At 48.8% G+C, this 27,349-nt stretch overlaps 1 protein-coding gene across 1 annotated transcript in view; it reads right to left on the reverse strand.

The window, feature by feature from the left end:
- Positions 1-27,349, reverse strand: part of mrc1a (mannose receptor, C type 1a) — a 245,320-nt gene that overhangs the window by 81,134 nt on the left and 136,837 nt on the right. The window contains exons 16-20 of the mRNA XM_072508574.1: positions 22,164-22,205; positions 18,441-18,598; positions 18,269-18,333; positions 8,854-8,954; positions 4,757-4,899 (exon numbers count right to left, since the gene is read on the reverse strand). Coding sequence (XP_072364675.1) covers positions 4,757-4,899; positions 8,854-8,954; positions 18,269-18,333; positions 18,441-18,598; positions 22,164-22,205 — 509 coding nt within the window. The remainder of the gene's footprint in view (positions 1-4,756; positions 4,900-8,853; positions 8,955-18,268; positions 18,334-18,440; positions 18,599-22,163; positions 22,206-27,349) is intronic.

Here is a 27,349-nt window from a genome sequence, read left to right on the forward strand (position 1 = left end):
ATCATCTGCCGCTAGTTGGTCAGAGGAGGTTGCTAGACCCTCATGGTCTTGTTCCTGCAAGGACTGCGCATTGGAGTCTTGCATTGCTTCTATCGTGGAGGCTGTCCATGAGCTCTCTGTGAAGGCTTGTGACACTGGAGTCACTTCTTGTTCGTGCAAGGACTGCGCTCTGGAGTCTTGCGTTTCTGCAATTGTGGAGTCTGTCCACGAGCTTGCTGTGGAGGCTTGTGGCTCTGGAGTCACTTCTTGGTCATGCAAGGACTGCGCTCTGGAGTCTTGCGTTCCTTCTATCGTGGAGTCTGTCCACAAGCTCGCTGTGGAGGCTTGTGACTCTGGAGTCACTTCTTGTTCATGCAAGCATTGCGCTCTGGAGTCTTGCATGTCTTCTTTCGTAGAGTCGGGAACCCTGAGCGTGGTGTGGACCACGCTCTGTGTGGCAGCAGGCCGCTCTCTGTGGGCTTGTACCGCTTTCTGTCTCTTAATTTCAGGCTGCAGCATCATCCTGCACTGATGAGTTGGGACGTCATATCTGCTGGGTTGAAGATCCTCAAATCCGAAAAATGAATCCGCATCTGCGTCGGATTCAATGCGGGGGTCGCCAATGTGCAACACGAAAGGTTCGTCTGAGTCGTAAACGTTTAGGACCATGGAGCTGTCATTGGGCTCGCGAGGTCCAGAAAAAATGTAAAGGTCGGTATCATCGGTTTGTGCGTAGGTAACTGCTTGTTGCAGGGTTCTACGGAGGTTAAATTCATTTATTGGTTCAATTTGAGGCATTGTGCTGTCATTCCAGGTGAAGGAAGGTTGTTTTACAGCTTTAAAAGATTTTTTCTTTGATTTGGGACGTTTCCCCTTTAAATTGGTCGGTCTGGGGCCTCTGACGTCATGACGCGCGTGACGTAGCACGTAGGAAGCGATTGCGCATGCGCAGATCGCTGTTCCTTTACCGATGGCCGTTTTCTTGATTGCGCATGCAAGGCGTATCGCGCATGCGCGAACGAACCTTCCGGTTCTGCGCACTTCTCGCGCAACTGCACTAGTGTAGTCCCTTTAGCAAGATGGCCACCGACCTCGACCCAAATCGCTCTCTGGTCCGGGCCCTCGGCCTCGAGGTGAGTACTGGCGCTTCTCTTACCTTTCCTTGCCGATTGGAGTGTGTTTTCCTCACAGTATTTGCCGAATTTGTCCAGGACTGCCTGGAAGTCGCACCTGTTTTGCCCCTTGGAGAACTTGAATTTCTTCTGCTCTTGCACCGGCGATGGTGAGGAGAAACTCTACCTTTTCATTATCGGCCAGGTCTTTAAGTTCGGCTGCCACCAGGTAGAATTCAAACGCCTCCCGGAATCGCTGCCAGTTCATGCGGAGATCGCCGTGGCACCGGAGCGGCTGCGGAATCGGGAGCCCGTACATCTTGCCTGGGTATTGCTGGTTGTCACTGTACGCTGAGGTATGGCTATCTGGATTTAAGCAGTTCACTACTGGTACCATGTTCTATTATGTTTCCTTTGTAACTTAAGCGGCTTCCTTGTGTTGCATTTGTCAAGGAAGGTCGAGATGTGTAAATAACTTCAACTCATTTATTTACACTATGTACACTTTTATAACTTGAGTTCGACACTACTGCTAATCCTATTGTAGCTACCTAAACTGACTGACCAGCTGCTGTCTTCCACGTGGTGGGTGTGATAATGAATCAACCCTGTGCCTCTCCTCACTGGCTGTCTCCACTGGCCGAAGGGGCTGATCATGTGTGTGGTGTCCTTTATGTATGGGTTGGTGTAATGCCCTCCTGTGGTCGTGTCACCTCCTTGTGTATCGTGAATGTCCATTGGTCGAGTGTGTGTGTGATGTTTCTGGTGCTCCCTCTAGTGTCTGTCTAGCTTACATGTATTTACAGTGATGCACATCACCACAGATAGCACTGTGGCTTCACAGCGCCAGGGTCCCAGGTTCGATCCCCTGCTAGGTCAGTGTCTGTGAGGTGTCTGCACATTCTCCCCGTGTCTGCGCGAGCTTGCTCCGGGTGCTCCGGTTTCCTCCCACAGTCCAAAGACGTGCAGGTTCAGTGGATTGGCCATGCTAAATTGCCCTGAGTGACCAAAAAGGTTAGATGGGGTTATTGAGTTACGGGGTTATTGATTTACGGGGATAGGGTGGAAGTGAGGGCTTAAGTGGGTCGGTGCAGACTCGATGGGCCGAATGGCCTCCTTCTGCACTGTATGTTATTTACATTATCCTGCCACACATGGTCATGAAGGCCACTTGTAAATCTTTATTGCTCAATTTTTTATTTTGCTTTTATTGTGCTTTTATTTTTTATTTTGCTCAGCGATTTGATTGGTCACAAGTCATATGTTTGCGCTTTCATTTATATATCTCCTTTCACAGCGAGTCCTAGAATCATTGTAGCACAGAGGGAGGACATTCAGCCCATTAGGTCCGTACTAGTTCTGTGTCGAGCAATCCAGTCAGCCCCACTCCTCTGCTCTATCCTTGTAGGCCTGCAAGATTATTTCCCACCTCCAATTCCCTTTTGAAATCATTGATCATCTCTGCTCATGTTTGTCGGCAAAAACACAGGCTTTGAACCAATGAGTGATTTTATTAACATGGAATCAGATGAATGAAGAGTATGCAGTGAGATAAATAAAGTGAGATATGAATTTCTGACAAGATGCCTTGATGTGCAAAACAATAACTCTTTCTCTCAGAATATAGACTTTAAAACAGAATTTCAATTTTAATTTGAGTTATTGTAGCATATTTGGAGGGCAGCTCGGTAGCACAAGTGGATAGCACTGTGATTTCACAGCGCCAGGGTCCCAGGTTCGATTCCCTGCTGGGTCACTGTCTTGTGTGGAGTCTGCATGTTCTCCCTGTGCTTGCGTGGGTTTCCTCCGGGTGCTCCGGTTTCCTCCCACAGTCCAAAGACGTGCACGTTAGGTGGATTGGCCATGCTAAATTGCTCTTAATGACCAAAAAGGTTAGGAGGGGTTATTGGGTTACGGGGATAGGGTGGAAGTGAGGGCTTAATTGGGTCGGTGCAGACTCGATGAGCCGAATGCACTGTATGTTCTGTGTTCTATTTGTTCTATGAGTGAATTGACTGCCACACTGAATCTTTGCTCAAAAGGCATTTAACCAGCATCTCCTTCTGCTCATACTTTAAATCTAGGAGCCAGAAACGCAAGACAGCCATTAATAAATCCTGTGAAACATTCACGGGAAACTTCTTTACCCAGGGAGTTCTGGCAACATGGAACCCATTACTTGCCGACAGAAGGTGCAGCCAATAATGGCTCTTCCTTTTCGAGTGCCTCAAAAACAGATTAATCAATGTCCTGGTGTGACTTCATCAAGGTCTGGTGTGTGATTAGGCAGTTTCTCATAGTTTAATTGGCTGTGTGCCATGAACCATAGAATTAGACCCACAGAATCCCTAAAGTGCAGAAGGAAGCAATTCGGCCATCGCATCTATACTGACCCCCTGAAAGAGCACCCTACCTAGGCCCCCTCCCCAACCCTCTCCCTGAAGCCCCATAACCCCACATAACTTGCATATCTTTGGACACTAAGGGGCAATTTAGCATGGCTAATCCACCTACCCCGCACAATTTTTAGACTGTGGGAGGAAATTGGAGCACTCAGAGGAAACCCACACCGACACGGGATTAATGTGCAACCTCCACACAAACGGTCACCCAAGGCCAGAATCAAATCTGGGTCCCTGGTGCTGTGAGACAGCATTGCTAATCGGGGTGCCATCATGCCGCCATCTTAAATTATTGTAAAACAGTTTTTTTGACAAAAGATAAGCTGCTTGGGACTGCATGTGACACCACCCTTCGTAAATTAATACAACATTATTCTTCTTGAGTTCTTTTCCCAAGGAAGATGTGATCCTCACACCCACGACCTCCATCAAGGGTAGGGCAAGGAGGCAGGTCTTTTAACTACCCAAGCCGAAACAGGGATTGAACGCCGTGTTGTTGGCACCAATTTGCTCCACAAGACCTTTCCAGTCAATAGAAATGTATCAATAGACACGTTTTATATGCCGAGAGTCATGAACAGCTCCAGTTTCTTTCCATCATATGGCTAATCAGGAATCTGTCCTGCCTGCCATCCTTAATAGGACAGTGAGCCCAGAAGTGACCAAATAGGAGGCTACCACCAGGATGATTCCTCTGCTGGTCTGGCTCCCGGTAAATATGGGCACTTGAGTCCCATTTGGTCCCAAAGTCAGTGTTCCTGAGCCTGCTGGAAAATCCAGTTTTGTTTGTCTGACAGAAGCACTGAGGACAGAGCTCACCTGATGAACACTTGGCATCTGATTATATCACCAAACTGGCCAGCAGATTAACCTGCTTTTCCATCTCATTTATCTTCACAGCAAAGAGACACCCTGATGTGACCTGGCCACATAGACTGACACATTAAATCTCACAATCCATGTCTCCCCCTCTGTCAGTTGTAAATGGAGTCTCAGAAAATCAGAGAACTTGGAAACTCTACTTAAGGCTTTGCTGGCATTCCTTCCTCAACAATCGTTTTTCTGTAGCTTTTCTACTTGTACTTTTCAGTGACACCTGGGATATGGGAGTCACTAGCAAGGCCAAGATTTAATGATTATCCCCTCTTCTCAAGGTGGTGGCAAGCTGCCTTCTTGAAGCATTGTCGTACGTGCAGTTTACACTATTACATCAGTGACCTACAGAATGACTTTTCAAATCTTTACAAATTTAAAAACAAATACCTTTGTTCCAAATGGAATCCAGTCTTCAGTACATCCCCCTGGGCCAGGTGCTTCTGTGGGAGCATATGTTGCATTAATGGAACTGTTACTTCTTTCACATATGAAAGGGAATGGATGACCACAGTTCATGTCATTCCAGAATCCTTGGAAAATGAAAAAATAACAAAGGTACAAATTATTCTTTAGACCAAAGTATACTTTCATTAGATTTAATTTAGTAACATTCTTGAACTGGCATAATATGTGAAGTATGATAAAAATGTCATCCTGCCACACATGGCCACTTATAAATCCTTTTTGCTCAATTTTTTATTTTGCTTCGCGATTCGATGGCTCACAAGTCATATGTTTGCACTTTCATTTATATATCTCCTTTCACAGAGAGTCATAGAATCATTGCAGCACAGAGGGAGGACATTTGGCCCATTGGATCCATGCCGGTTCTGTGTAGACCAATCCGGTCAGTCCCGCTCCTCTGCTCTATCCTTGTAGGCCTGCAAGTTTATTCCCCACATCCAATTCCCTTTAGAAATCATCTCTGCTTTTACCATGTTTGTAGGCAGTGATCTCCAGATCTTTACCACTTGCTGTGTTTAAGAAACATTTTTCCACACATCACCCCCTGTATCTCTTGCCCTAAACCTTAAACCTGTGTCCCTTAGTCCTTGTGTCATCAACTAATGCAAGCAGCTTATCCTTGTCTATTTATATAAACCTGTCATAATCTTGTACACACATATCAAATCTCCCCTCAGTCTACTTTGCTCCAAAGAGAAAACCTCAGTTTCATAAGTTTGTAAGATACAGGAGCAGAATTAGGCTATTCGGCCCTTCCAGTCTGCTCCGCCATTTGATCATGGCTGATATGTTCTTTATCTGTTACCTACAATGCTACAGACCAAGAGCTGGCTGGTGAAATCAGCCAGAGCATCTCCTCCCTAGAACATATGAACTAAGAGCAGGAGTAGGCAATTTAGGCTCCTGAGCTTTAACACCCTCAATGTGATCATGGCTGATCCCATCCTGGCCTCAACTCCACTGTCCTGCCTGCCCTCCATAACCCTTCAACCCATTATCAATTAAAAATGTGTCTAACTCCTTAAATTTACTCACTGTCCCAGCATCCACCGCATGCTGGGGTAGGAAATTCCACACATTCACAACTCCTCCTCAACTCCGTTTTAAATTTGCTACCTCTTATTCTAAGACAATGACCCCTCATTTTAGAATGCCCCACAAGAGAAAGCATCTGCTGCACGTCTACTTTATCCATACCTTTTATACCTCAATTGGATCTCCCCTCATTCTTCGAAACTCCAAAGAGTATAGGCCTAAACTGTTCAATCTCTCTCATATGACAAACCCCTCGCCTCATCTCTGGAATAAATCTAGTAAACCTCCTTTGAACTGCCTCCAATCCCACTACATCTTTCCTCAAATAAGGGGGCCAAAACTGTGCACAATACTCCAGGTGCGGTCTCACCAATTCTCTAACCTAATATTGTAGTTGGAATCCCTCATCCTTGGAAATTCTGAGGTAAATCTCCTCAAACCTACTTAAGGCCCCTCACATTCTTTCTTCAGATAGGCTGAGATGGACAGATTATTCGTCTCTCTCAGGGAATCAAGGGACTTTGGGAATGGACCCGAAAGTGGAGTTAAGCCCAGTGATCAACCATGATTGTACAGAATGGCAAAGCAGGCTGAGGGGCCTACTCCTGCTCCTATTTCTCATGTTGTGCATTTCTTAGAAACACTGAAACACAGAAGAATCCCAAGGCTTTTTATGCATATATTAGAAGCAAGAGGGTTGCAAGAGAAAGAATAGGTCCACTTAAGGACAATGGATGGAAGTTATACGTGGAACCACAGGGAGTGGGAGAAATCCTTAATGAGAACTTTGTTTCGACCAAAATCAGAGCCAGTGGGCGGACGTTTCCCCCAAAATGGCAACGAATCAGGTTCTGACTGAACACGGTTGTGTTTTTCCCCAAAATATAGCCACGTTTTCACTGCAGATCCTCCCGTACTTTGTCAAATAAATACCGGGGGCGGGGTTTGAGGGGCCTGATATAGCCGGCAAGCCCAGATCGCAAAATGCAGTAAAAAATTTCTTCACGAGACATTGGGAACCTCCGCAGTCAGGAGGAAGACTGTGCACCATAGAAAGCATCCTATCTGGCTTCATCACAGCCTGGTATGGCAACTGCTCGGCCCAAGACCGCAAGAAACTTCAGAGAGTTATGAACAATCCATCATACAAACCTGCCTCCCATCCATTGACTCTACCTACAACTCCCGCTGCCTGGGGAAAGCGGGCAGCATAATCAAAGACCCCTCCCACCCGGCTTACTCACTCTTCCAACTTCTTCCATAGGACCAGGAGATACAAAAGTCTGAAAACAGCTTCTTCCCCACTGTTACCAGCCTCCAAAATGACCCTCTTATGGACTGACCTGATAAATACTACACTCCTGTATGCTTCACCCGATGCTGGTGTCTATGTATTTACATTGTGGACCTTGTGTTGCCCTTTTATGTATTTCCTTTTTATTTTATTTTCATGTATTAAATGATCTGTTTGAACTGCTTGCAGAAAAATAGGGCGGGATTCTTCGGGAATCGGCGGGGTGGGAAACTCTGGCGGGAAGGAGTGGCGTGAACCACTCTGGCGTCAGACCGTCCCGAAGGTGCGGAATCCTGCGCACCATCAGGGGCTATGCTGGCGCCAGAGTGTTTGCGCCAGTCGGCGCGGAAGGGGCGTGGCACCACACCAACCGGCACCGAAGGGCCGGTGCCGAAGGGCCTCCACCGGCCGGCGCAAGTTGGCGCATGAGCGGGAGCGCCAGCATGTGCTGGAATCATCCCAGCGCATGTGCAGGGGGGTTCATCTCTGCGCCGGCCATCGCGGACCGTTACACCGGCCGGCGCGAAGGAATAGAGTGCCGTCACGGCACAGGACCGCCCGCGGATTGGTGCGCTCTGATCGCGGGCCAGGCCTCCATGGAGGCACCCCCCGGGGCCAGATCCCCGCCCCCCCCCACCCGAGGAACCCGGAGGACGCCCGCGGAGCCAGGTCCCGCCGGTAAGTACTTGTCGTAACATACGCTGGCTGAAAAAGGGCGGCCACTCGGCCCATCGCGGGCCGGAGAATCGCCGGGGGGGGGGGACGCGCTGCCAACGGTACCCGACCGGCGCAACGCGATTCCTGCCCCCGCCAAATCCCTGGCGCCGGAGAATTTGGCAGCCAGCGGGGGCGGGATTCACGCCGCTCCCCGGCGATTCTCTGACCCGACGGGGTTCAAAGAACCCCGCTCATAATTTTCACTCTACCTCGGTGCACGTGACAATAAACAAATCCAAATCCAACACAGAGAGCCAACCTCCCCCCTCCCCTCAATGGTCGGGCAAGCCGCCCTCTGTGACCGCCCCCCCCCCCCACCCCCCCACCCCCCCCCCCCCCACCCCACACAAACACACAAAACGCAGGCTTCAGGGTGACCCGACCACCCCCCCCCCCCCCATGTTTACTGGCATCAGGGCACATCCCTCAGCGCCGCAGTCCCCACACACATTAAGGGAACCCCCGCCAATTTTGTTCCCTCGAGACTACACCACTGGTGGCAGCCCCCCCCCCACGTTAGCAGTGCTCCCTGGCAGTGCCCCCAGCAGTACCAACCTGGCAGTGCCAGATTGACACTGCCAGGGTGCCAGAAGCCATGTCACTTACCACCCAGGGACTGTACTCACCTCTGCGGCCTCGACATGGCCACCGCGACTGGTTTCTGCTTTTGGAAACCTGTGGTGATTCTCACCGGCATGACATAACACCGGCAGGGGGAGCATCTGACATTGCCTGAAGATATGACGCAAGGCTGTTTAATTAAGTATAAATGCATTTGAACTTATTGAGATCAGGTTCATGCTCAGAAAGAATGTGAACCTAATCGCATCATCAGAGAGGGCCCGGGATCATCGTGCTCGGAAATCCCGCCGACGCAAATCCCGTTATGGCCCTCTCGTGCGAGACAGCGCCCATAACGGGATTTGCGCCTGCGGCGAAGAGGCCATGAGAATCGTGCCCAGTATTTTCTTACCCAGGGAACTATACATGGTAACACAGTTCTCATCATTATTTGCAAAATTCGGTTCGTGTTGCTCCCAGGCAAGATAATCCACTGGAGTGTTGTCTATCCACCTGGAAAAGAATTACAAAATCAATAATCTCAAGGGAACAGAAAATATGAGTCATTTGCCTCATTCTATTTTGAAGTATTCACATTTTTCTAAATGAGCCAGTATTTGCTTTCATCCCTCAATGGTGAGTTAAATGATGGCAAAATTCTCTGTTTCAGAGACTAAGGGCTGGATTCTCCCGCCCTGCCCGCCGCAGGAACACCACGGGCGAGACTGTGGCAATGGAAAAATCTATTGACCTCGGGCAGGATCTCCGGTCGCCAGGTGAACACGACTGGAACATCCTGCCCTTCAGTGTTGATGCTGGGACTGAATTGTGTGCAGTTCACATTCCCATTGGGGGTGCTATTTGTGGAGCAATTCCCTGCCCAGTGAGCATTCTAACCACTGGGGTCAGAGTTAGCACCAAAGATCTTGGCAGCTGGAGATGTTTTTAAGTTACCACACACTCATTGCAGCCACCATGATGACTCACAGAAGACCTACCCCAACCGAGGTTAGGAGTCTAAGGTGGACCCATGCCAGTGAGGAGCAGTGGAACAACCTTTTCCCCAGTGTGGACCGCAGACCCAAGCCTGCCCTCCTGAACACTGCCTGGGAGGTAGTGGCAGAGGCAGTCAGCGTTGTCAGTCTCACAGGGAGGAGACAGCTGGTGATCCGGGCGGGTGGGGGTTACTGGTGAGTCCTCTGCCGTGAGAGGAGTGGGTTCCAAAGTGCCAACACCTGATGGGCTCCTGATTAAGCTTGGTCCTTGATGATACAGCTGGGATATGAGGATATCCAGAGAGGCGGCCTAGGTGGGCTCCTAGATGACCAGAGGCCTTCTGAGCACTTAAAGGACACAGCAGCACTCAGCAGTGTGAGCAGCCAGGAGCCTGTAAGTCGCACCAAAGGGGTGTGTTTAAAAGACAGACTGCAGCAATGGCGGTCTGAGCCAGGCCACCCTGATCCCGAGGAGAACACCCCAAATCCACAGACCTGGCACCAAGTCACTACCCGCGACTGCTCCCAGGTCAGGCAGCCATTCCCCAGCAAGCCCGATAGTTTTCAGTGGTTTTTCAGTGTACTTTAACTCCCCCCCCCCCCACTCCCCCTGGCAGCCATGGCGCCCAGTCCACGTTTGTAAATACTTGCAGTAATTCACACCCACAAGGCCTCTGCCTGAGAGGAGTGGAACATCGCGGAGCATATTGTGCACAATGCGATAATCACATTTAAATGCATGTAAATGCCGGCTTTGCATACCGCTGCCGGCACGGGGCGCAAACCTCATTATCGCCACCAGTGAGGGACCAGAGCATTGCACCTGAATCTGCGCCTGGCAGAGACCTCAATATTGGCCAGACGCATGATTCTCCACCCAATCACGGTTCGCGTTTGCAGCGTTATGAGGTGGAGAATTTCATCTAATTTCTTGTATTGAAATAAGGTCAAATAGGAAAGCAATGTATTCCATCCCACTGTTAAAAAAGTCAACTCCTTCAATCGTTTAGCCACTCTACTCAAGGGCAACAAATGCTGGCCTTGCCAACAACATTCACATCCCATTAAATAATTTCTTTAAAACCCTGCCAATGCTCCTGTATAACCTTTCTCCAAATCCTTGAATCCTTCATGAAGACTGATGTGCAGAATTGTACACAATACTCTGAGAACTAACCTGTGGATCTGGGCGCACTGGTTAAATAGCAGGAAAGGCCAAAATCAAGATTTGCACTGGCTCCGAATAATTTGCTATCTAACTGGCCAGCTCCCGATGGTGGGTTCTGGATCACGGCCAAACATGGCGAGCATATCATTAACCCAATTTGCATTAATTTCCATCTCATTAGCGAGATTGAAGTTGAATGTAACGGCTTCCCAGGAATTAACCCCTCAAGGGGATTGGGCAAAGGACTTTTCATCTGAGGCCTTCAAGCCATCTTTAAATACTGTGGAGACCCTTAACATGGGAAACTACAGCTGCTGCCTGCCTGTCCTACCAAAAACCTGCAGGATAGAGCCCCGCTCTTGGTTCTATGCTGAAGGTCACTTTAACTCCCCCTGACTGTGAGCAGCCTCTAGCTTCAGAGCTGATAGCTATTGCTAATAAGGAATTGGCCTCGTTAGTTGTGAGGGCACTTCACAGCTGCAGGTTGATTTTACTCCTGCTCGTAGCTGCAGGTTCCTGGAGGCTGCTGTTGCTGATTCCTTCCTTTTCTGTAGCGGGAAAGAAGGATCATTTTTTCTAATGTACCTGGGTCCTGGAGCACCAGGCTCAGGGGTATGAGTCCAGAGGGCAATGTGGTTTGAAGCAAGAAGACGCTGCGGGTCCTGGTGCATGACATTGATCCAAATGGGTCACCTGATGGCACCATTGAAAAAATGCTTTTGCAGATTGCTGATGCTTTTCCTGCTGGTGCGGTAAGTGCTGCCTGTAACAGGCATGGCACCGCAGGTTAAACCACGCTGGAAGTCAAGGATGTTCAACTGCACCTTGAGTGCCAGTGGAATATGTGGATGACAGGATTTGATTCCGGTGAGATTGGGCCTTGTGGGAGGGTCTGCACAACTGTGGCTCCTGGACGGAGAATGGCACCGATACGTGGAAGAAATCACACATTGATGATCATGTTCTGGACATGATACATTCTCAGGCTCATGCTCGTTTCTGTTGAGGAATCTATGGGTGATACTGTGTGTTTGTTTTTTTGTGAAAATGAGCTGATACAGTTTTGTATTGGTATCAAGATGGAACGGTGATGTTTCTTTATTGTTTAATGGCGTGATATGTGGAATGTTCCGCAGTTGATTTTGGAATCATTGTTAATGTTGACCGTTTTTGCCAATAAAATAGTACCCAAGGGGTGCTGCAGGTTGTGTTTGTTGCTTGTAGCTGCAAATACCTGGAGGATGCTGCTGCTGTTTCATTCTTTTTCTGTAGCCTGGAGTAAGGAAAGGGAGGATGGGAAGATGGCCTACTGCCTGAGCTGTTGAGGACTCTACTGCTGGGAGCTGCAAGCGGGGAGAGAGGCAGACTGATCTGATTGAGCGGTGTTTGCTGTTTGTTGTTGCTTGCAGCTACAGCTACCTGGAGATTGTGAAAATGGACCGGTCCCAGGACCGGGCGAGAATCCTGGCAGTCCAAAAACTGCAGCTGGGAATGTCACAAGATCCGGACATTGGGGTTGAGCTGGCCAAGCGCCGGGCCGACTTTAACAAGGTGAAGGCCAGAAACGGCGTGAGATTCGGAATGCTGTACCCAGCCAAGATCTGGGTCATGTATCAAGTCCGGGAGCACTTTAACACTGTCCCTGCGGACGCTGACACGTTTGTCGCATAGAGAGGACTGGAGAAGTGGCAGCAGAGGCAGTGATGAAGAACCCGCAGAATGAGACACTTATAATGCAATGTTTTAACGAACAAAATTCTCTCTCTTTTACAGTCTGTACAGCCAACAGTAGACCATTGTCACAGCGACCGCTTTATGCGGGAGAACAGTGCCTCGTTTTGGAGATGAGAGCAGTAAGAGAGGGGAGAATGAGCAAGTACAGTTAAGCACAGGGGATGGTGAGGGAAACGGCGGACAGGGAACCCAGAAATCGGGCAGTGGGAGAAGGTGCATCAAGCCCCAGGAGAAAGGGCCCCACACTAGCAAGGTAACCAGCACCAGGATTCATGAAGAAGAGGGGCCACAGCGCATCCCTCGCAAGGAGGGCAGGAGGGGGGGGCAAATAACAGACTCAGAGGGTTAACCATGGGGGGGGCAAGGGGAAAGGGGAAGGGGGGGGTTAGCTCCGGGATGGGGGGGGGGGAAAGAAGACAGCATAAGGGAGAGATAGGTGAAGTAAGATGGAGGACATTAGACTGGCAACAGCAGGCCACACGTGATGACTTGGAACAAAATGGTGCTGTAAGCAACCACTTGGGAAGGCCTCTGGATAATAATAATAATAATCGCTTATTATCACAAGTAGGCTTCAATGAAGTTACTGTGAAAAGCTCCTATTCGCCACATTCCAGCGCCTGTTCGGGGAGGCTGGTACGGGGATTGAACCCGCGCTGCTGGTCTTGTTCTGCATTACAAGCCAGCTGTGTAGCCCACTGTGCTAAACCAGCTCCATAAAGCGAAATCCCAGAGTGCAGGGGCCCGACCTCATGGGGAGAACAGTGACCTTGGTCATTTTGGACGGCCCTATAACAAAGAGAAACCTAGGAGTGCCGGGGCGCGTCCACCAGGTAAGTATGGTTGATTGCACAGGAGCGGGGGGACAGAAGCCCCCCTCGAGAATAGTCATCATATGCAGGGCGCCACCGCACACCCTGAAGACCTGGCTTCCCAACAGGCCGAGGAGGAACCCAGCGACGGCCCAAGGTGTACAGGTGTCGTTGGTCTTTCGAGAAGATGATGGACAGCATGTGCCTCAGGAGACTCTGTCTCAACAAAGAGTTAGTGCAGCACCTGTGCCATGTCCTCACAGACTTGGTCTCCCTTGGAGGAGGGGGACACCTGCTTCTGGTGGCCATGAAAGTCACCGCAGCCCTGAACCTCTATGCACCCGGTTCATTCCCGAGCTCAAGTGGACTTGTGCGGCATTTCCCAAACCACAGCCCACAAGTGCATCCGTAAGGTCATAGATGCCCTGTATACTTGGGCAGCTGATGATATCAACTTTAGCTGATCCAAGCCATCAAGGTGCCCAGTTCACAGGATTCACCGCCATCAACTGGATGCCCCTGGGGATAATTGATGGCTCGCATGTCACCGTGCATGCAGCAGGGCATCAGGTAATTAACAGGAAGGGATTCCACTCACTGAATGTTCCGATTGTGTGCAACCACCACCTCTGGATCATGCACGTGTGTGCGCGCTTCTCAGGGATAGTGCATGACAGCTATATCCTGGTACACTCAGAGATCCCTGGCATCTTGGAGGACCACCTCAGGATAACGGGTTAGCCCTTGGGGGTAGGCAGTACCCACTGATGTCCTAGCTGATGATGCAAGTTCAGAGGCCGGAGATCGAGGCGGAGACCCGATATAACAAGGCCCTTGTGCTGTCATTGAAAGTGCATCGCACTGCTCAAAATGCAGTTCTGATGCGTGGACCACTCTATTAGTGTACTGCGGTACACCCAACAGAGTGTCTCCCGCTTTGTGGCAGTCTGCTGTGCCCTTCACAACCTGGCACAGCAGCGGAATGACACGCTGGAGGAGGAGGAGGGACATGTGACCTTGTGTGAGGAGGAGCCAGACCAGGAGAGGGGGTGGATGAGCCCGGGGAAAAGCTGCAGGAAGACCCAGAAGGTGGAGGACAGGCGGTGGGAAGGTTTCGGCATGCCTGGAGGACCAAGGAGACCCCATCCTTGCCTGCTTCTCAGAGGAAAAGGCTTTGTCCGTCAGTTCACCCCCTCCCCAACCTCCATTCCCCTCCTTTCTCCCCATTCGCCTCCTTCCCCCATTACCCTCATTCCTCCCCCTCACATTCCCCAACCCTCTCAAATCCTCCCCCCCCCCCCCACCTACCCCGTTCCACCCTCCCAGGGTCTGTGTAATATTACCTCAGGGTGGTAGGCCTATGTTGCCACTGTCAGCAGCTCAATATACAAGACAGGACAGTGATGATCAGTCGCTTTTAGGTGAGCTCTGTTGCTCTTCAGTTTATGCCAAAGCCTGACTCTTGTCTGACAGTGCGCTCACACCCATCGTCTGAATGCGGTCTGCATCAGGGACGTTTGATCTTAGACCACTGTGCCCAGGGGGTGAGGAGGTGGGGGTCAGCAGAGGCCAACAGGGGGCAGGGGTGCATGCAGGCCCACTGTTAAGATTAACAAGAGAGGCTTCACATGTATCAGGTGTAACATGTTTTAATAATGAACACTTGACATTTCCATTCCCCCTAGCTACCGACAGTGCCCACTCAGTGATCATCTTTCTTCTTGATCTTAGCTGGTCTACTACTATGTCTATGTTTGTCCCCAGGATGCACATCAGAGGTGGAGGCAACTTGCTGCTTTCCGTGCCCTGTGGCCTTTGATGCCCTTGGTGGACATCCTCTGGAGGATCTGGAGCCGGAGGGCTCCGGCCGACTTACCAGTGTCACTGGCATCACTGTGCCACCTGTTCAGCTCGCCTCCATTGACAAGAGCCGGTATCAGGAGGAGGGGATTCAAAGAACCGGAGACTGCTGTTGTCTCCTTGGTGGTAGGCCCTGGGTTGGCCTCCAGTGCTTTGTCCTCCTTGATGGTGCCCATAGCACTCTGGGTGCCTCCATAGGGTGGAGGGACAGCTGGAGTGAGCTCCAGAGGCCTCTGCGTCAACTGGCTCTGCCAGTCCTAGCGCCTTCCCATTGTCTGCACCATGGTGTCACTGCCTTCAGAAATGTCCCTCATCGACTGGGCCATGCTCTGCAGTGCCTCCGCAATGTTGTCCTGCGTATGGGAAACGTCCCTCATCGACTGGGAAATGCGCTGCTGTGCCTCGGCAACATCCACCTGGGTAAGGGGCATGTCCCTTAGTGACTGGGGCATGATGTTGAAGCCCTCCATCATGGTCGTCATAGCCTGGGCCATATCTTGGACACCACCGCTCAAGAAGCAGACTCGTGGTCCAGGATTTCCACTGCGGCCACCACCGTAGCAATGTTGGTTCGGTGTCACGCATTGTCGGCATCATCTCTTGCGCCCATGACCTTTCCAATCGGCTGTGCACTCGCTGGTATAGCCTCCTGACTCTCACGGCCTTATCCTAGCATTTACATCAGCTCCACGATATCCTTGCCGAGTCCGAGGATCCAGCAGACCTCCGGCTGCTGTCTTCCTTGGATGCTCCTGCTTCCATCTGATGTGAATCAGCGACTGTGTGGTGCTCACCCGATTGTGCCCCAGAAGCCTGTCCACTAATGTCGCCCACCGAGGTGTGTGTCTCTGCGCTGGCTGAAGGTGGAGATGACAGCTGTGACACCTCGACGGTGGTATCCTCGGAGCTCTCCTCCGAGAGGTTCTCTTGGGTGGTGGGTGGGGACAGCTCCGGATGGCCCGCCCCCATCAGACGGAGATCCTGCAAGAGAATGGACATGTGGTCAGTGAGAGGGAAGGATCATTTTGTTTGACATGAACAACTCACTTGAGACAGATCATCTGGATGAAGGGGCAGTGGATCCACATCTATGCAGCGCATGACTACCTCGTTGTTGGCGACTGCTCACTCCATGGTCAACCTCGCGATCTCCAGGGCCCTTACCTCATAGCGGGTGAGGACATGGGTCTCTGGTACTCTGTCCCCTTTTTTGGCCTTTTCCCCATATTATGGGCTATCTTCTGTGGGGACAAAGAGAAGGGTTTCTGAGCTGCATACTTGATGCATCAGGGCGGTCTATGGAGGTGGCATGTTTGAGCATCGCAATTGGACATGAAGGGGTTGTGCTGGTGGGTGCCAGGGTGTTCTGAGGAGCAAGCATGAAGATTGGATGTGGGCAGGGTGCGAAGTGTCAGCCAGTGATTTGTTGGAGGGGAAGTGGTTAGCGCAGTTGCTTCACAGCACCAGGGTTCAAGGTTCGATTCCTGATTTGGGTCACTGTCTGTGCGGAGTCTGCATGTTTTCCCTGTGTCTGCGTGGGTTTCCTCCGGGTGCTCCAGTTTCCTTCCACAAGTCCTGAAAGACGTGCTGATCGGTAATTTGGACATTCTGAGTTCTCCCTCTGTGTACCCGAACAGGGCAGCCTACCTGTGACAATAAAGATTATTATTATAAAGGCTGACAGGTAGAACTGATGCCAGGAGAGAGGTGGTAACTTACCTTTGCAGTTCGGTAGAGGTCATTGGTCTTCTTCTTACATTGGATGGCTGTATGTCTGGTCATGCTGCGCGCACTGACAGCCACTGCCACTGCCTCCCAGGCGGCATTGCTGATCCTGCTGCTGGTCCTCCAACTCCCTCAGGGAAAAGGATGCCCCGTGTCGCATCCACAGCATCAAGAAGCCTGGCCAGGAAAGTGGAGAGCAAGTCTGCGCGCTGCCAAGCTCATGTATTGACTGGGGTGAGTGACGAGGGAGGGTTTAAAGCAGCGAGACGCTGGGGTGCAAGTCTGATGAATCAGACGGCGAGACAGCCAGTAATGGTGAGAAGCTCGTGTGGGCTCATTTCCAGCACCAAGTGTCATTAAATACGAGCTGCGATCTCGCCAACACGGCCATCGGAAACACCCTACCAATTGTGCCCAAAATAACACACAGACATTTTACCATTAAATCGTGCGTGATAACTCTCCACAGATGCTGCCAGACATAATGGGCGGGATTCTCCAATAATGGGGCTATGTCACCATGCCGGTGTGAAAATCAGCGGCAACCACTCCAGCGTCAACGGCCCCCGAAAGTGAGGAATTCTCCACTTTCTAGGGGGCTAGGTTGACGCCAGAGTGGTTCCCGCAGCTCCAGCTGGCACCGAAAGGGAATGAAATGGGAGGCGTATTTCTGTGCACGCGCGGGGGTTCCCTTCCCCGCGCCGGACCTCGGGCAATATGGCAGAGCCCTACAGGGGCCCGATGCGGAGGAAAGAAGGCCCGCCCGCCACTCGGTAGGCCCCGATCGCGGGCCAGGCCACCGTGGGGCCCCCCCGGGTCAGATTCCCCCGCCCCCCAGGACGGCACCCGCACACCTACCTGAGGTATGTGAGGTGAGTAATTCACGCCAGCGGGACTGAGCAAAACTTGTCGGCCATCGGGGCCCGGAAAATTGCCGGGGGGCCGCTGTCAACTGCCCTTGACCGGCATGGCAGCAATCCCGCCGATGCCCGAAAAACGTGCCGGAGAATAGGGAAGCCGGCGTCCGGGTGGGATTCGCGCCTCCCCCCGTGGATTCTCTGTTGACAGCGCCCCCCCCGGCGATTCTCCGGGCCCCGATGGGCCGAATGGCCGTCGCGGAGAAGGGAATCCCTCACGCATGCGCGGAAATACGCCGCCCGTTCTGCGCATGTGCAGAAATACGCCGCCGGATCCGCGCATGCGCCGGCCCTTTGCCGCCGACTGGAGCTGCGGGAACCACTCCGGCATCAACCTAGTCCCCTAGAAAGGGGAGAACTCCCCACTTTCGATGGCCGTTGACGCCAGAGTGGTTGGCGCCGTTTTTCACGCCTGTGTGAGGACATAGCCCTTTTAGAGAATCCCGCCCAATGAGTTAATTTTTTTATTCATGTGAGCATCGCTGGCTAGGCTATCATTTATTGCCCCATCCCTAGTTGTCCTACAGAAGGTATTGATGAGTTGCCTAATAGCTCTAGATCAATAAAATGAAATGTACGGTTAAAAACAGAAAATATTGTCTGAATATTCACTTACTTGAAACTTTTGTCGAGACCCACAAGCAAACCAATGAAATATTGATTGTGAGCACCTCGTGTCACCTGCAAATATATTTTCAGTTCATTTCAAGGTGTGCAACATTAAAAATATAAAGTTGACCAATTCACCAAGTCAAACAGAAGTATTTCGAAAAGAAAATCTTCATTACCTTTTTCCACAAAAACAGCCTTTCAGAAGCACTGTTAATTATAACAAGATCTCCAAACCCCTTTTTGCAGAATGTCCTTGCATCATCCCATGACATTACATCTTGACTTATGTAGTACTGAGAACCATCGTATACCATCCAGCCATCTTCAGTACTCTCTGCTCAACATGAGATAAGTATGAAAATTTACATTGAAAACACAGTAAATTCCATGAACCTGCCAGTGTCGCACTAAACGCCAGAAATATTAGGGTTCCTGCATTCTGGGGGAGATCTTGTAGCTTCCCTCTGCCTGAGCTAGAAGCTCTGGGTTCAAGTCCCACTTCAGGACCTTGAGGCCACAGAACACAATCAGATTAATTATCAGCCTTTAGATCCTTCCAGCACACCTGATAGCAGGAGATAAAGAGTAGGAGAGTTTCCTGTTCAGTTATACTGTTGAAGGCAAAGGCAAACCACTGCAATACTTTGATAACCATAGACCAATCTAATGGATGTCCATGGTTGCCCAAGTCCTTTTAGAACATGATAACTGATCGAGGAAAAGTGCATTCAGAAGCAAGTGAGATTTTAACAGCATAATAAATGATAATTACTGCTGTACATGCGCGCTTAAGCATAGAAATCCAGAAGTCACTGTCGGAGATAGCCTGCTTTTCCACAGGATGTTACAAATCAGCAAGGACTGCAACATTCTGTGGCAAGCAGGGTATCTCTGGCAGTGAATTCTGTGTTTAACAGTGTGTGTGCAGGTGGGGGATGTAATATATACCCTGGAATAAAGGTGTATACTATTAATCTCACCTTTATATTTGTGACAAAGTCCAGCTGTTATATCAGAACTGTTGAAAGTGAGTCAGAAATGTCATTTATAAACAGGGTTTTTTTTGTGAGTGCCACGAAGAATCCAGCACGAGTTTTAAGGATACAAAGAAATAACATTTATTTACAATAACATATATATACAACAGCAGCAGCAACTTTGCTTGCTGCTCACTCCTTCCCGGCTGGTTCCAAACTGGCCAGCTTTATTTATACATGGAGTTTACTAATGATTTCTCCGCCCCCCTCATTGGGGAAGCTCATACTCCCACAGGATTGTGGGATTGTCATTAGTCCCCAGCCAATGGTAAGCAGGCAGGTTATAACAGTTTTCAAAGCATCTCCAGTGAGGTTACTATGGCAGAGTGGTGTAGCTCTGACTAGATTGCCAGCTTATGTTTTTATTCTACATGGGGTGACAGTTTGACATCTGCCCTTGTCTGCAAACATCTATCTTTTCAAAGAAGGTTGAGCTCCCTCTTGTTTCAACAGTTTTATGTTAAACAGATGCTAAATATCTTTTTTTAACCTCTCTCTTTACAGATATGTATTCCAATCAATAAGGTTGACTGACGAAGATCAGCTGCTGGAGCTGGTGCTGAATATATCAGCTACCATTGGAAACAGGTGGATGAGGCACCATGGGCTGGATTCTCCGATTCTGAGGCGATGTCCCCACGCCGGCGTGGGAACGGTGGTGTTTTACGCCATAAAATATGACATAAAATGGCCACCGATCCTCCGCTTGGCTGGGGGCTAGCATGCCGGCAGCATAGAGCACTTGGCGGTAGCTGCCGATATGGGCCGGAGAATTGCCAGGTCCGGCGGCAGCCTGCAGCAGCTGTGCTACATGGCGGAGGCCGCTCGCGGACCCAGCCTGCAAAATAGTGCCTCCCCTCTTTGGCCAGCGTGCCCCGGACCACCCTCCACAGTGCCGCCAGCCCCTTATAAAGTCACCCCCCCCTGCCCGCGGATCGGCCCTCCATCAGACAATGTCCTGGGGCCGTCGATACATCGAGTACGCCGCTTTGGAGGGGGCGGAGCAGCATGAAAGCAGCGCCCCCCCTGGATTTAATGGGGAACTTTGATTCTCCAGCCAATCGCCGAACACGATTACAGTGAGGGTGACCAGAGAATCCAGCCCCACATGTTGATAGATTATGATTTGTGGTTCACAATGACACTACTGCAAAGTTACATCTAGCCAAATGATATCAAGAATGGTTGATGACAGTGACAGTATCAAAAAAACAGAATGGTTATATCAGTCTAATTATATTATACACCAATGCTGATGAACAAAGTTGAGGTAGGCGACAGTTTTATAATGCTGAGCTGCAACAACATCATCAGATAATGTTTAATGCCGTTGAAGAACGGGATTATTCTCGGGACTGCAGCCACAGAGAAACACCCCGCCAAACACACCCGAAAAAGCACTTAAACCTTTTTTAGTTCAATCGCACCCAATATTTCCTATTTTCATGGGGGTAGGATCAGGGGTCACATATGCAGTTTACGGAGGCAGTTGGCCATTTAAATCAAAGTTGCCTCAACTGAGGTAGGATTTTGATTGGCCCGGAGTGTGAAACCTTGAGTGTGCAGACTAGACCAGCTAAGCGTACATCTGAACTTGGTTTGTTTGAATAGCCAGGAGAGGTAGCACGGGCAGCATGGTAGCACAAGTGGGTAGCACTGTGACTTCACAGCGCCAGGGTCCCAGGTTCGATTCCCCGCTGGGTCACTGTCTGCGCGGAGTCTGTACGTTCTTCCCGTGTCTGCATGGGTTTCCTCCGGGTGCTCCGGTTTCCTCCCACAGTCCAAAGATGTGCAGGTTAGGTGGATTGGCCGTGATAAATTGCCCTGAGTAACCAAAAAGGTTAGGAGGGGTTATTGGGTTACGGGGATAGGGTGGAAGTGAGGGCTTAAGTGGGTCGGTGCAGACGCGATGGGCTGAATGGCCTACTTCTGCACTGTATGTTCTATGTACTATGTAGGTAAGGTACTGCTTTGGATATGGTGCCAGGACACGTTTGAGAAACACAAGACACCTTTGGATTGCTAAAATGAAACCAGAGTGTGTTTAAATAGTGTATAAACTCGTTGGAGCTTTCAAAGGACTGTCAAAGCTGTCAGAGAACTGTCAAAGCTATTAATACTATCAAAGAAGTGCCAAAGGAGGGCATGGATACGGTAAGGGAAAGAGTTGTGGATAGGGGAATTGGTTGGCACTAAGTTAGAATAGGGACTATGGAAAGTCGTATGGTGTGGGCGTATAAGGGGTATGAACATCCATTGGGAGTAAGTAGAGAGGCATGTGTTGGCATAAGGGTATGAGGAGACCTGGAGGGGTGGGGTAGAGTGCATTATGTGGCATAGGTTGGCATGGATGGGGCATGGGGAGTATATGGGGTGAGGGCTGTTTGATGTTTCAATATTTTAAAAATGTAATTCAACAAAGCACAGAGACTGGCCTTCCGCTTAGACTCCCGCTGCACCCAGCTGCCTTTGCACTCATTCTCAGGGCAGTAAGCCCAACTTCTATTCAGCCCACCTCCACCCCTCAGAATTAAAATCATAGCTGCGGCAGGCAATTTTTAAGGTTGTTTCGCAGATTGGGGAATTCTCCCATTTAAGGCAGCAGAGATTGAGGCACCAACCATAAGTGTTTGTACAGACTTCCGCACTTGTGGAAAGTCTCTCAATCTGAGTAAACCACTAACGTCAAAAGGGATCCTAGAAGAAGTTCTATATGCACATTTTTGTTCAGTGGGTTGTGTCCTAGAAATACTCGTCACCGTGATATTCAGCTCAGTCCTGACTATATTGTTTCCGTTGCTGACAAATAGTTTTATTATGATCTTTCACAAAATAAGAAACTTGTAAGAAATGTTGACTTACGCTGTGAATTTGTGTCAAAGGGTATAGGCTTTACAGGTTTTCCTATGGAAACAAAAATGCATTGTTATCAGGCAGTAACTGGAAGTATTAATTAATAGAACTTATAATTCTCCAGGAATGCAACAGAAATATTTTTAGTTTTTCAGATTTCCTGGGTCTATAATACTTTAGATTTAGTGGTTAATTATAGTGAATTATAAGATTCACGGATAGCAGGCAGAGGGATCTATTATTACAACAAAAACCTATATTGATGTGGCACCTTTAAAGTCCCACTGGGATGCTTCACAGGAGCCTGAGAAAACAGTGTGACACCGAGCCACATCAAGATGTATCAAGTCAGTTGAGCAAAAGAGCAAGGTCTTGAGGAATATCTGAGAGAGTGTGTTATAGAGGTGGAGGGAAGGTATACCAGAGCTTGGGGATGAGGCAACTGAAGGCACGGCAAGCAATGATGGAGCAATTAGAATTGGGGATGTACCAGATGGCAGCATTTGTGGAGTGCAAATATTTCAAGGGGTTTGTGAGGCTGGAAGATATTTCAGAGAAAGGAAGGGGAAGACATCATAGCCTGGTATGGCACCTGCTCAGTCTAAGATCGCAAGAAACTGCAGAGTGTGGTGAACTCAGCCCAATGCATCAAACAAGCTTGCCACCCTCACATTGATTCTGTATACACCTCCCGCTTCCTCAGGAAGGCAGACAGCATTATCAGAGACCCCTCCCACCCAGACATTTGCCTTCTTCCAGACCCTTCCATCAGGCAGAAGGTACAGAAATATGATGACCCGCACATCCAGACATAGGAATAGCTTCTTCCCCACAGCTACAAGACTCCTCAACGACTCCCCCTCAGACTGATCTGTTACCTGAAAGAAAACTATTCACGACGCCCTATGCTGCTCTTGCTCATGTATTTGCTTTGTGTGTCCCCTTGTTCCGCACTGTAACCAATCACTGTTTGTCGATGGACCATTTGTCAATGTTCTCTGTTGATTATTCTTTTTGTCTACTATGTACGTACTGTGTACATTCCCTCGGCCGCAGAAAAATACTTTTCACTGTACTTTGGTACATGTGACAATAAAATTAAATCAAATTAACTCATGGAGGGATTTGAAAACAAGGATGAAAAGGACCTTGGTGAAGAAAAGGAGGTTGGAGACGGAACAGTAGTTAGCCAAGACAGCGGGGCTAAAGGGTTATTTATTTGAGTAGCGGGGTGATGACAGCAGATTTGAAGGAGAGAGGGACACCACCTGGAGAGACAGGACCATTTACCATGTCTGCTAACATGGAGGCCAGGATCAGAAGCTGGATGGTCAGTGGTTTAGTATGAACTAGATTAAGGGACTACAGATGCGTCTGATGTGAGCTCATGAGGGAAGATCAGAACATAACTAGAGAAACGTGCATGTTCGGGGCTAAGACGGGGGAACATTGAAGGGTTTGGCCAAGTGGGTTAGTGGAGGGATGGACGCAGCAGTGGTAACTGAGGTTATCTCATTCGAAGTGACAAGAAGTTAGTAAGCTCCTTGCATTTGTCATTGGAGATAAGGATGTAGGGGACAGGGAAGAGGGGTTTAAGAAGATCATTTGAAGTACAGAAAAAGAAGCCAGGGTTTTTAGGATGATCCTGGAAAAGTGAGCAGGTAGTGGATAGCTAAACCAGTTGTCTATCATATCCTTTCAAGTTTGAATCTTTTGAACCTTAGGAATGCAAATCAGGCCCATACGAAGGAAACAGCTAGAGTGAGAGAGAGGTTAATAGTTTTACTGGGGACTAGAGTATCAGAGTTGGATGGGAGGTTGTGACAGAGCAAATCAGTAGCTGCAGAAATGTTGTGATGAATGGAGGGTTCAAGACTAGGTAGTTCCATGGATTTGTTCCGAAGGAGATAGGTTGAGATGTGGTAAAGGGGAAGTGGATGGAGAATAATACAAGGAAGTGATCAGAAATGGCCTTTTCTATAATTGATATAATGGAGCTAGTAAGACCATGTGAATGGGACGGTCAAGGGGTTGACCATGAACATGTTGAAATGGAGATTGAAATCACTGATGAAGGAATACTATACAGTGAAGAGGCAGAACAAGGAAAGAGGTGAGATATTGAAGTGATTTTGAGAATGAGGTGAGAAGGGTGGAATAAAGTGAGATGCACAACGGGGAAGAAAGTTCCAGAGAAGGAAGGGGGTCAGACCAAGGTGTGTCGATGGTAAGTATCACACAGCCACCAGGTAGGTCTTGGCAGGGCAAGTGTGGAATATGTAGCCAGATGGAGAGGCTTGATTATGTCGCAAGATTAACCCCTAGCTTCTGCAGTGGGCAGAAAGGTTGCTGAGAATGGGATGGGCAATTTAGATTGTTGCTCATCGTGAGCCAGTGCCGAGGGTATCAATTACCCTATAGGACAATACCAAGAAAGGTACAAAGGGAAGTGAAAGGCTGATCTAACAGGGAGTTAAATCTGGGACAGCGGCAAGTGAACAAGAAGGTCAAGGAGTACAGAATGCATGGGGTAGGGAATTGGGAGGGTAAATGAGAGTAGCGAAGTGAAAGGAGGCAATAGAAGAGAGTCAAGGAGGGATGAAGAGGAAGGAAGGTAAAAAGAAAGAGCAGGAGTAGAAACAGACTTGGGTCCAGGTGGATTAAAGCATCCATGCAAAATGCACATGCAAATGGACTCGAAGAGAGCTCGAGTTACATAGGTCGAGTTACAAAAAAAGTAGGTTACTTAGAAACATGACAATAAATGAGTGATAGGAAATAGATGATGATAATAGGAAGGAGCCCACAGTCAAAATCAGCAGTCCCATGGCGAAATAATTTTTTTGTTGTTGTAAATTTAGTGTCCAATTCATTTTTTCCAATTAAGGGGCAATTTAGTGTGGCCAATCCACCTAGCCTGCACATCTTTGGGTTGTGGGGGTGAAATCCATGCAGACACGGGGAGAATGTACAAACTCCACACGGACAGTGACCCAGAGCCGGGATCGAACCTGGAACCTCAGTGCCGTGATGCCGCAGTGCTAACCACTGTGCCACCATGCTGCCCTCCCATGGTGAAATAATAATAACTTAGATGGGTGAATCGGCATGAAGCATCAAAAGAAATAGATTCTTCTTTTTTTATTATAAATTCAAAGTACCCAATTCTTTTTCTTCCAATTAAGAGGCAATTTAATGTGGCCAATCCACCTACCCTACACATCTTTGGGTTGTGGGAGCGAAACCCACACAGCTGTGGGGAGAATGTGCAAGCTCCACTCGGACAGTGACCCGGGACCAATCCTGTGTCCTTGGCACCGTGAGACAATAGACTCTTTTCTATTGTCATGTCTCCTTTCACATCTCCACTCAGATAGTCCGCCCTTCCAATCCCTTAACCCCAACCCTTCAGTTCTCATTGAACTTTCTGTTTGTGTACAAAGACAGGAGAAGAGTGAAGTCCAGAAGCTATTTAAAGATAGATTTTTCTTGGGAATGAGGATCCAGGAGATGTGCAGCATCAGTTGTAGGACAGAACAATAAGGAGGAAGTTGGAGAACACCGTTATGTTACATTGCCTTGTTGTAAATTTGTACAAAGAATTGTAAAAACTTATCCAACAAATCTCATCATTAGTTGACTCACCCTGCCAATCCTCCCAATTATTCTCAAACTCCGCTCCTTCTCCCACTAATTCAAGCTGACAATCTATTCGCTGTCCCCGCCACCCACCCACCCCCTCCCTCAGAATTCTTGACCATCTCCACCTAAGTTCGAGCAGGTATTCTCTGTCTCCCTCTCTCCCTCTCTCTCTCTCGGTCCCTCCACCCACCCTTCTCTTTATCCCCTTTCCCTTGTTCAGCTTGGCACACATCTTCTACTGCTTCTTGTCCTCTTCCAATCCATTCAGATCTAGCTGAGGCTTCTTCCTCTCCCAATTCCAGCTGGCACTCCTAGTTCAATTAAATCAGTTAACTTTAATCAGTTAAAGCTTCCTCTCCATCTAAAGTCTTTCTCTGAGCTTTTAATATCTTCACTGCCATCAATTTTCCTCTCTTCATTGCCATACATTTGTACTTCATTTCCCTCTTCGTGACTTCCCTTTCACTCTCCTCGCTTAAAAGCCATCTATTTCCTCCTCACCCCTTCCCCCACTGCCAGGCCAAATCAAAACCTACTGCTACTTGAAAATATTTTGGCAGCTGAATAAAATTGAGCATTCCAGCAAAGCTTCTTCCAAACACTGGCCCGATTCACATTAAGCAGCAAGACTGAGGTAGGAGTGGCATTGAGGGTGCAGAGATCTACTGAATGCTACTTTTAGTCAGCAAATATTGACAGTGTGCATATTTAATGGTCAGCAGAGAAGGTAGTTAGAAAAACTCCTTAAATGGCTGCTTACTGGCACTTGACAGCAGCAAGCAGCTGCTGTAACCATAGCAAATCATTAGTAATAACTAGTCCTAAGCTTGCTGTACACCACAACGACAAACAGTGACATTTAGAGAGCTAATACAGTATAAAACACAAATACCATCACCATGTCAGTCACTATGGCTCCTTCAATGCTATTTCAAGTGACCTTAGGAAGGACACAGCCCCTAAAAGAAACTCCACTGTGAAAATTATACCTATTTTGAATAGATCTGGAAAGTATAACCTTTGTAGATGCACATGCCCTATGGAAAATTGTTGAATATTACATTTCTTTCACTCATGAGCGACAGACGTGCAAGTGCCATTCATCTCATTCATACTCCCGACAAATGAGCCAAATGGATTTCTCTCATCCCTGACTTTTTTTCTTTTGTTGTCTTTTTCACAAGCATGTGAGCCTGAAAGGTATTTAGAGTGATTTCATTATAAGAAGATTTAAAGTATGTGTGATAAATTTCTCTCTCTCATATTTTAATGCGGCTGTTAACCTTATCATAAATAGTGTTACTTCTCCATTCAAGCAGGAGAGAGGAACAAAATCTTGCATTTTAAGTCTTTTTCACTGCCACCGGACATCTCAAAGTACTTTACAGCTGATGAAAGACGTTTTGCTGCGTAGTTGCAGGGTGATGTCAGAAACGTAATAGTCTATTTGCATTCAGCATGTTCCCATGAACAGAAATGTGAAAACATAGGAACAGTAGTAGACCATTCAGCCCCTCATGCCTACTCTGCCATTCAATGAGATCATGGCTGAT

This window comes from Scyliorhinus torazame, chromosome 6 (genome assembly GCF_047496885.1).
Source record: "Scyliorhinus torazame isolate Kashiwa2021f chromosome 6, sScyTor2.1, whole genome shotgun sequence".
NCBI lineage: Eukaryota > Metazoa > Chordata > Chondrichthyes > Carcharhiniformes > Scyliorhinidae > Scyliorhinus > Scyliorhinus torazame.